This window comes from Melozone crissalis, unplaced genomic scaffold, assembly GCF_028551555.1.
Source record: "Melozone crissalis strain CALT ecotype California unplaced genomic scaffold, PUWL_Pcris_2 ptg000041l_1, whole genome shotgun sequence".
NCBI classification, from domain to species: Eukaryota; Metazoa; Chordata; class Aves; order Passeriformes; family Passerellidae; genus Melozone; species Melozone crissalis.
The window spans coordinates 5,254,373-5,264,423 of NW_026535819.1; the positions used below are offsets into that span (position 1 = coordinate 5,254,373).

A 10,051-nucleotide genomic window follows, 5' to 3' on the forward strand; every position below is an offset into this window, starting at 1 on the left:
ACTGAAAGGGGTTTGAAATCCATAAACACACAGGAAGGGGTTTGAAATCCATAGACACACAGAAAAAAAACCCCTTTTTTAAATTAACACATCCACACCTGAGTTTGCCCCGAGGGATTATCCCTAAACAAGGTGTGCTTCCTGATCTCTCTGTTCAATGTAAATTTGTGCCAGTTGCTGGTGCAAATTGTCCAGGGCTCCCTGCCAGTGTTTGAACAATGCCAAGGAGGAGAATTCTGGCTGGCTGGCTGCTTAGGAGGAGTCCTGGCTTGTCTGCAGGTGCATATTCCTGCTGCTCAGCGAGCTGCTGGCTGCCTTGGGAGGGGAAGAAGGTGCATGAAGGAAAAAGGTCCCACTGCTGAAGGCCCCGTGGACTGGATCATCAGCTGGTAAAAACTGGAGCTGCTGGATGGAGGGTGTGATGTGCTGGGGAAGGGTCTGGCTGCCTGCCCTCTCTCTCCCAGGCTCCTGGGAGAAGGGGCTGCTGGAGAATGTCTCATCCATGCTGTGGGGCTGGTCTGGCCCAGCATAACCCCAGACCTTGGGCACTGAGGTCTTCTCTGCTGTGGGTAGATCCCTATCAGGTGTGGAGAGGAGGGATGGGAGGAGCCGTGTTTGGGATGTGGCTTTGCCACTGCCTGCTCACACTTGGCATTGTGGTGTTTATAGTGCCCTGCTGGGCTCCAGGGGTGCATTTAGGGTTTGGGTGCAGTTCACTGGTGAGCACCCCAGCTCTCAGCACAGAGCCTGGATCCACACGGCTGCTGCATGTCCTGGTGTCCCACTCCCACCCAGGGGAGCAGCCTGCCAGAGGCTGCAGAGCTCCACACTGGGCTGTGCCAGGACTTGTTCTGCAGCCTCCCCAGTGCCAGGGTGGTGGTGACCAACTGCAAGCACCTCCCTCCTAAAACCAAGTGCTTGTGGTTTTCAAAGGCTTCCTGCGCTGCTAAAAACATAACTCTTAGGCCCCATGCCAGGTGCATCAATAGTCTGTGAACTGTAGGTCTGGTCACATTCAAAAGAGCCAGCTGGGTTCAGAAATAGCACAATTTATTGAATGTCACAGATTCGGTTTTTTTGGATTGCCCATGACAAATGCCTGAACTGCATTTATAGAGCACTGACAATACAATGGCAATCACAATCTTAATTTCCCAGGTTAATACTCTGAGGACACAAGACTTGCCAAAAGATGACCCTTGTGGGGTGGGAGAGGACAAATCTCTTAAACTATTCCTGGAATTTCATGTAAAATTCTTGTCTGCCAGCTAGACATTAAACTGGCCAGCTTTTACATCTTATTAACCGCTATAGTGCAAAGTGCTGCCAATAGTGATCAAATCTTCTGTTATTTGTGGGTTTATTGTACAGAATATTTATTGGTAGGAGGTTATGGTTTGTCAAAACTTTTCTGGGTAGAAAAAACTTTTCAGGTAGAAAAACTAGACCACATGGCCTGCACTGCACATTCACCCCCATGCCATGGCAACACAAATCACAGGAGCTACATCCGGCTTCTATGCTCGCACTGCAGGTCCCATTGCACATCCAGCTTTGCCTTTTCTTTAGTGCTTTGTGCTTCCATGCACACACTCAGATGTCGTGAGGCTGAGCCAGAGCATTGCATGGAGCAGTGGAGTGTCTTTGGGTTTGCAGCACCAGGGCAGAATGGCCATGAAGAATATTCAGAGGCAAATGCAGAGAATTTTCTATTTTCCTGTTTTGTTTTGTTTTGTTTGGGTTTTTTTTCTTCCCGTGTTAAAGAAATTAATACCAAATCCAGCCGTTCCGCTCTAATAAACTTGGAGAGCTCCTGTCAGCCCCCATGCCTCTGGCTCCCTGAGGTTTGCTGCTGCTAGCACTGGGGGAGAAGGAGTTAACTTTGCATTAAATAGCAGCCCAGCTGCCTGCAGAGGCTCCAATCCCACCCTTTATTCCACAACGTTTCATGGCTGAGGAAAAGCCAGCTCCAAATTCACTTGGCACTTTTTAATCCGAGGACAAAACCCCACCTGGCTGCCTGGGTTCAGAACGAGCTGCCTTTGGGTTGGACGGGCAGTTTTCACTTTGTGCAGTTTCAGGGCTTTGCAGACCAGGAGGTGCCTGGCTGGGTTCCAGGCTGGTCATTCCAGGGGCGATCCCTCCTGGGAGGGACAGCAGCTCTGTCCGCTGTCCATCCCTCTGTGCAGGTGGATCTGTGGGCAAGGCTTGGCTGCCTCTGCCCTGGGAGTGAGCCCAGCTCGGCAGCGCTGGGAGGCAGTGCAGGGCTGCCGGCTGCTGGGGCGGGCGCTGAGCTCGTTCTCAGCTCCTCCTGCCACGGAGGGATCCGCAGAGCTCCGCTCCGGGGTGAGCAGCGCCCGCCCGGGACAGGGATGCTCCGGCGGCTCCGGCCCGGGGCACCGCGGGGAGATGGGGCGGGGAGCGGGGCTGGACTGGAGGGGTGGAGATGGGGATGGTTCGTGCTGGGGCTGGTTTGGAAAGGTCAGAACTGGGGCTGGCTTGGGGAGATGGAGATGGGGATGGTTCGTGCTGGGGCTGGTTTGGAGAGGTCAGAACTGGGGCTGGATTGGGGAGGTTGAGCTGGGATGGTTTGGAGAGGTTGAGCTGGGGCTGGTTCGGAGAGGTCAGAACTGGGGCTGGATTGGGGAGGTGGAGATGGGGATGGTTCGTGCTGGGGCTGGTTTGGGGAGGTCGGAGCTGGGGATGGTTTGGGGAGGTTGAGCTGGGGCTGGATTGGGGAGGTCGGAGCTGGGGATGGTTCGTGCTGAGGCTGGTTCGCAGAGGTGGAGCTGGGGCTGCTTTGGAAAGTTCAGAGCCGGGGCTGCTTTGGAGAGGTCGCAGCTCAGTGCCAAGTCCCTCTCCAGGGCTCTGTGTCCTGCCCCAGGGCGCCCATCTGCAAGGAGCTGCTGATAGCAAGGTGTGAGCAGCAGAGAATCCTGCTCCGTGTGCTGGTTGGGGGTTCCTCGCTGTCCCGGCAGCCTGGCTGGAGGGTTTCTCTGGAAAATGAAGGATTTGTGTTGTGTTTAAACGCAGCTGTTCCTGCCTCTCCCCTGCGAGGTTCTGTCGCAGCCCAAGATCTCCCCTGGCTTTGGGTGCTGAAGCGACCCAGCAGCAAGTTCTCCTCCCAAAATGATGGAAAATAAAGTGTTCCTGTCATTCACGTTCTACAGCACGATTCTGATTTTAAAAATGTACGTCGTTGCCATCATTACCGGCCAAGTGAGACTCAGAAAGAAGGTAAGATCCAGTTTCGTTTTCCTTCTCCTCCCTTTCTGGCTCTTTGCTTGGGTTTCTGTGTTTTACTTCCTTCTTTTATTCCTCTAAAGTTCAGCAAAATTTTCCTGAAGCAAGCTGAGTTTTCTTTTACTTCAGTTGAAAGCAAAACTTTCAACTGCAGCAGATAAATATCTCACATCTCTTTGACCCTTTCTGTTTGTTTCTACCATCTGTAGCTAGATGTTTATGATTTTGGAAACCTAATCTAAATAATAATCAGATCTAAAATGCCAAGCAGGTGAGATGCTTCTAGAAAGAGTCTGTTTACAGTTAATTTGCAGGGTCTGGGAAAAAAAAAGGAGAAGGGAAAAAACAAAGTTTAAGAAGAAATCATTGCAATGGTCTTTTTTCTTGTGGTGTAGCAGAAAGTTTTTGGGCTTTTGGAGGTTGACTGGTTAAGGGAATGCTCCAGGAGAGCAGCAAGTCATGGGCAATAAAACAATAGCTGGAGGAGATGATTCTTGGTCGGGGCGGAAAATACAGGGAGGACCAGCTGCTGTCAGGAGTTGGGGCCAACTGGACTTTTACTACCCCAGCTCCTGATAAAACCCAGCTTTCTGTAAAATCTGTTTTAAAGTACTTGAGGAGTTTCTGACTGCGTCAGTGGAGAGGGAGGGAGACATTTCTGATCTCAGATAGAACACAAATACCCTGTGCTGTGGCATCATTGTGACTGATGAATTGTCTTCTCCCCTTGTGATTCTAAATGATGCTCCAGCCCTGGGACAGTTTGGGCTTGTAACATAATTAAAGAAAGCACCAGGGCCCCTTCCAGGCTGTAAAGTGAAGCTGTCAGATGTAGCCAGGTCCCTGAGGAACAGCTTCTGAACACAGGTGAGGAGCTCACACAAATAATTTTCATTTTTAACTTTATTAGTGTAGGATCCCATTTCCCTGTGGGAAAGCCACACAGTGTCACTGCCAAAAAACCAGCCAGGAAATATTCTCTAATCTGTCAGTCCTGGTTATCTTTTGGAGGCTGCACTGTGTCTGCAAGCTCTCCGCCAGCAGTGGTGGCTGGAAAATCTCTAAATGGATTTCATGGGAAGAAGCGGATGGGGGTGAGGTGGGAGCTCCCTTGAAACCCTCATCTGGGACCTGCTCAGCAGGCAGCACTGGGATTTTTGGACAAGAAAAACTCCTGAGGAGGTGCAGGACAGCGTGCATGGAAGTGCAGTGACCTCTGTTTTTATAAAGAGCGGTAACAAATTTGGGCAGGTAAAATCCCCTCAGGACTTCAAGATTAGGGGCAAAGCTTCCGCCTGTGGGGTTCCTGAAGGCTGTGAGCAGGTGGGGACTGTCTCTGGCTGTCTCTTCCAGGCATTTGCAAACCCAGAGGACGCCCTGCGCAATGGGGGGCTGCAGTTCTACCGCCAGGACCCTGACGTGGAGCGCTGCCGCAGGTGAGCGGGGCCAGTGTAACCAGTGCCACCATTCCCCTGGTGCCACCATTCCCTCTGGTGTCAGCATTCCCAGTGCCACCATTCCCTCTGCACCAGCTGCTGGCAAACAAGAAGTGGGAGCTTAAAGGACTCACTAATTGAGTAATTTTCTAGATGGTCAGACTGCCTCAAGCTCTGCTGTGGGACCCTGCTCATGAGAGCAGTTTAATCTTTAGCATGGTGTGCACTGGAGCAAGGGCAAGAGAAGGATCTGGGTTTGCATTCAGCATCCAACTCTGATTAGCTCTTTTCTAGGTGCTCAAAGTCCCAGAGATTCCCATACCCACACTCTTTGTGTGCTCTGGACAGGCAGCAGAGTGACTGGTCCCTGTCCCTTTTTGGGGATTTGGGAAAAGGCTGAACAGGATTACAAAAACTTTTACCTCTCTGACTGGGCAAACTCTGAATGTTACCCCTCCTCTGTGAGAATCACAGTTTCTCAGAGGTAAAACATGGGGTTATTCAGCCCTGGACTTGATTTGCTGTCCCCTTTACCAAAGGAGGTGCCCCAAGTGCTGCATTGCTGATGAGGTGCAGGAAAGGGGCTGGAGTTGTGCCCTGCTGTCCCTGAGCCCTGGGGACATCACTGATCATGTCCCCCCAGCATTTGCTTTAGAAAACATCCAGTGCCACCACCAGTTGCTGAGCTGCCAGGGGGAGGAGGAGGATGGAAAATGAGCTGTTTCCTTCCTAGCAAAAATAAAATAATAGCAGAAATAATAATCATAATCTTCTTTTGATTAGTCAGGATAAACAAACTGCCATAAAAATAAATAACTGGAGCTGCAGCAAAAACCTGGGGCAGCCTGGGGTCTGACTTGGGCAGCTGGAGCTCTCAGAACCCGTCCTTGCTGATGGATTTGCAGCCTTGGAACACATTCAATCCAAGGTGTTTCCCCAGAGCAAGGGCAGTGTCAGCTTCTCATCTCAGACTGTGCCTGGAGGGGAGCAGAGCCGGGGGTCTGTGCAGGGCAGGACAGAGCAGGGCAGGACGTTTACCCCTTGCCTCTGGCTGCCTCACAGCTCTTTCCTTTCTCCTCCTTCTTCCATTTGTCCTCCCAGCCCTGCTGAACCCCCAGGTCCTTGTTCAGAGGATGGTGCCTGAGAGAGGAGAGACACAACCCTCACTCATGGCCTGACCAGATCCTGTTTCATCAGTGCTGTGGTGGTGGCAGAGATGCAGTGACACGCAGGCAGGTGCATGTTCAGCTGGAGCACAGGGCTTGGCTCCATCAGTGCTGATGTGTCACCACATGGCCACAGCAGCCCCTCCAGCCCCTTGGGCCACTCCTCCCCAGTCCCCCCAGTCCCCTTTGGATGCGTTTATGGAGAGAGGTGAAGCCACAGCCCCTCCATGCTGTGATTTCTCCACTGCAGAAGCCGTGCTCTGGATCTCCTTTTGTTGTGTAGCGTGGCCACATCTGGGGCCATGCCGTGCTGGCACCACACCAGTTTTGAGCTCTTTGCAGCTTCCCAGGGTCTGTGTTTTGCTCTGGTTATTTGAAAGCTCCAGCCCTGGAGCTGTCATCTGCTGTGCCAAAGGCGTCCCAGTCACGGAGAGAAAGTTTCAGGGGCTCAGCATCCCAAGGGAGAGACACAGGGTGTGAAATTCTCCTGTGTGTAGGGGAGAACTGACACTTTTGGGGGCTCCATGGAATGGGGGAAGAGGCCCAGCAACACCTAGGGATGGGTAGAAGGAATGAGAGAAAACAGGGAAACAACCTCATCTCGCTTTTCAGGGCCCACCGCAACGACATGGAGAACATCTTTCCCTTCCTCTTCCTCGGAGCCATCTACTCCCTGCTGGATCCCAGTCCCACTGTGGCCAGGATCCACTTCCTCATCTTCTGTGTGGGAAGGATCGTGCACACCATTGCCTACCTGCTGCAGCTGAGGGCTCCCACCCGCTCCGTGGCCTACGGCGTGGCCCAGCTGCCCTGCTTCTCCATGGCCCTGCAGATCCTGCTGGCCACCACCCCGCACTGGTAACAGCCAGGGAGGGCCAGCACCCAAACCCCCTCATCCTGACTCTGCTGGGCCCCTGGAGTGGGAGAGAGTGAGAGAGAATGAGAGTGTGTGTGAGATGTCAGCAGGGAGGTCACCTGCACCCTGAGGATGTTCAGTGCAGCCTTGATGCCATCAGGATTTGTCAGAGGAGGCACCAGAGAGCAGGGAAATGCAGGAAGGGGATGTGGAGGGCAGGTTTCTCTCTCTCCTGCTGAGGACGAGAGGTGGAAAGCACATGGACTACTCCTTGAGGAATGGGGTCATTGAAGGGAAGGTTTTCTGAGTTTGGAACTGTGACTGTGACCTTTTCCTCCTGGTCATGGATATCCCATGAATCAGGCAGGGATCCCACAAAGTCTCACAAAGGGATCCCATGAATCATGAGGGTCCCACAAAGTCTCTTAGTCAGCAGATGTGGTTGGTAGCAGAGGTTATAAAGCAGCCACCCTTCTCCTGCCCAGCCACGTGCATCTCTGGGAATGAGAGTCCCTTAGCATTTAGTCCCTTAGGTTGCCTCTCCACCAAGGAGCACAGGAGGCTGGTGCCTTCCAGGCAGGCTGACAGGGAAGTCAGAACCCCAGGGGTGATGTGGTGAAGCCATTGGAGCATTCAGTGCTCCCAGTGCCACCTCGTGTCACACCACAGCCCACAGCTCCCTGCCAGGAGCCCCACTGCAGCAGGACCTGGAGCTCCTGGCAGCTCCCAGCCAGCACAGCTGAGGCTTTTCCATCTCAGCCTCACCACAGCAGGATGCAGAGTGACATGCCTGGAGGAGCCAGCAGGAATCCTTTACCTTGGACACACAGCCTGGACACATTTGCTGGACACAAAGTTCTGGGGCTTCTGGAATGTCTGACATGCTGGCACGGAACAGGGGCTTTGCAGACAGGGTTTTCTCCCAGAGGGCAGTCTAGTCCACATGCCACTAATACCTGAAAATGCCCCAGAGCATCAGACTGAGTTTCTCCCCTCTGTTTGTAGCCTTTCTCTTGCCATTGCTATTTGGGAAATGTGCCCTGATTGCCTTGGGGGAGTTTTCTTTCTCTCAGCTGCTTCCTGCTGTCCACTGCTGCCATTCATAGCCTGGAGCAGCTGGTGTTTGCAGAAAGCTCTGGAAACGAGCAGAGGAGCTTTGAAATGAGCATTGCTGCTCTGCAGGGTCACCCAAAAGTGCTGGGGAGGAGAGGCAGGGACCAGGGCACTGCATGGTGACCATGGCCCATGGGCTGCTCTGCCACACAGCTGTCCCAGGTGCCAGCAGCAGCAGAAATGGAGCATCCCTCTGGAGGAGAAGGAGGAGGAAAATTCTGCTCTTCAGTGCCTCCTCCCTCCTCTGAGAGCAGCACAGAGTCTGAATAGCATCCCAAGGGAAAGCCAGAATGAGTAGAAAATAAATTCCCCTCTCACCTGTCCCATGCACTAAGGCTGAAATTCCCCTCCCGCCTCTCCTCTGCCCTGAGTCTGTTCCCTTGACTCTGCTCTGCTCAGACATCTCTGGCTGAGCCCTCACTGAGCACTGGGGACACACCTGCTGACACTGGGGACACACCTGCTGACACTGGGGACACACCTGCTCACACTGATGCTCAGCCTTTGCCCAGCTCAGTTTCTGTACCAGTAACTCCACCCCAGAGCAGTTGTGGCCTCAGGCTGAGCTGTGTGGTGAAGGTTGGGGTGGAATTCTTTGCTCTCCCACTGCGAGGAAGGTGGGCAGGATTGCAGATTCAGCACTTCACTCTTGGCCACTTCTCCTTGCCACAGATGTCTGGGTGACACAGACCCCTCTTAACAAATCTTTTCTGCCTCACGTGGTGCACAAGGTCTTGCACTGCTGTATGTTTCTCTGCTGCTGCACATGCATCCTGGTGGCAGGAAGCAAATATTCCCAATAAAAACAAATCATTGTGCTCTGATGCATCCTTCCTTGGGGAGCAGCAGATGCAGCTGGGCAGCAGTTGGGTCCAGCCCCAGCAGGATGGATCTCAGCAGGATGTTAAACCCCACTGCAGAGCCTGGAGTGTGCTGGGACTCCTAAAGAGACATCCCTTTCCTCTGCACTCACCTGCCCTGCAGAGGAACCTCTTTTCCAGGTGTGCATTATTTGTGCTGATCCTTTAAATCCAGCAGAGCTGGGAATTGTAAGCAGCTCTGCTCACTTTTCCTTCCCTGAGTAACAAATTGTTACAAAGCTTGATGTTCACCCCAAAACCCTGGAGGGCTGGAGAAGCCCAGGTAAGAGGTAGTTGCTCTTCCTTCTGTTCTTAGGACTCATAAAGGAGCTGCTTGTGTTTTCCAAGATAAGTAGCCCCCCCTTTTTTTTGCACTAGGTTGCTGGGAAACAAATGCTTCATTTCCCTGATTTTCCCGTATTTTCTTAAATTGGTGGTAGTGGTTGGGAGGTGCTGCCCACTGGGTTGCTGGGAAACAAATTATTCATTTCTCTGGTTTTCCCCTATTTTTCTTAAGTTGTTGATGGCTGGGAGGTGCTGCCCTGTCAGTGTCTTAGTTTCATAAAATGGCTCCACTTGGTTGTTTTCTTACCCTGTTTGTTTTCAAATGAGAAAAGCAGTGGTTTTATAAAATGGACTCTCTCCAGTACATGTTGCTGAGGTTGGAGATGTGGCTGGGATGGAGATTTTGGCAGAGGAACGAAGAAGGGAGGCTCCAGAACCCCCTTCCAACCCCAGATCTGCCAGCTGCTTCAGCCTCCTCTCAGCTGCCTGTCCAGGGCCTGAGGCTGATGCCCTGCTCAGGGAACCTGAGGTTACATGCAAAGCTCTGCTTTCTCCTTTTTTATTAAAAAAAAATAAACTCTGCTTACTGGCTGCAGGGAAAGGCTTGGGAATGTGAACTCTCCTGGCTCAAAAAAAACAAACACAAAAAGCCTGCAAGGCAAACTTAAGAGAGGCCCAAGCATTGCACTTATTTTGAAGTGTTGTGGAAGTTTGGGGGGAAGCAAAACCAGGCTGGGCTCAGTTGCTGGAGCAGCACCAGTCCCATCAGGGCTCTCCTGGGACCAGGTGATCAGAGCCTCTGGCTCTCCCCTGGACACTGCCAATGATTGCTGCATGTGAGAGGCATTCCTGCCTTTTCCCAGTTAGTATCTATAGCCCAGAGCTCCCAAATTCCTTCTCTGGCATCAGTGTGGGCAAAGGATGTGCCCAGTGTCTCCTGCTGCTCCAGGAGAGCAAGGACAGTGGCTGCACCCACCAGTCTCTGCGTTTTGGGGTGTGCTTTGTATGCCCAACAATTTGTTTTTCACATTTGGCTCAAACAGGAAACAGCAACACTGTGAACCCACCTGGGACTGCAGAACAACAAAACTG

The 10,051-nt window shown here is 52.4% G+C and overlaps 1 protein-coding gene across 1 annotated transcript; it reads left to right on the forward strand.

The window, feature by feature from the left end:
• Window positions 1-2,272: 2,272 nt before the first annotated feature.
• Window positions 2,273-6,900, forward strand: PTGES (prostaglandin E synthase). The gene is made up of 4 exons (XM_054284059.1): window positions 2,273-2,346; window positions 3,034-3,237; window positions 4,597-4,679; window positions 6,458-6,900. Exons 2-4 carry the CDS (start codon window positions 3,130-3,132, stop codon window positions 6,705-6,707), a joined length of 441 nt encoding a protein of 146 aa, XP_054140034.1. The 5' UTR covers window positions 2,273-2,346; window positions 3,034-3,129; the 3' UTR covers window positions 6,708-6,900.
• The last annotated feature ends 3,151 nt before the right edge of the window (window positions 6,901-10,051 follow it).

Coding starts and splice junctions, on each gene's coding strand:
- PTGES (XM_054284059.1), top strand. CDS start 3,130: ATGATGGAAAATAAAGTGTTCCTGTCATTCACGTTCTACAGCACGATT. Junction 3,238..4,596: donor AAGTGAGACTCAGAAAGAAG/GTAAGATCCAGT, acceptor TGTCTCTTCCAG/GCATTTGCAAACCCAGAGGA. Junction 4,680..6,457: donor GACGTGGAGCGCTGCCGCAG/GTGAGCGGGGCC, acceptor CTCGCTTTTCAG/GGCCCACCGCAACGACATGG.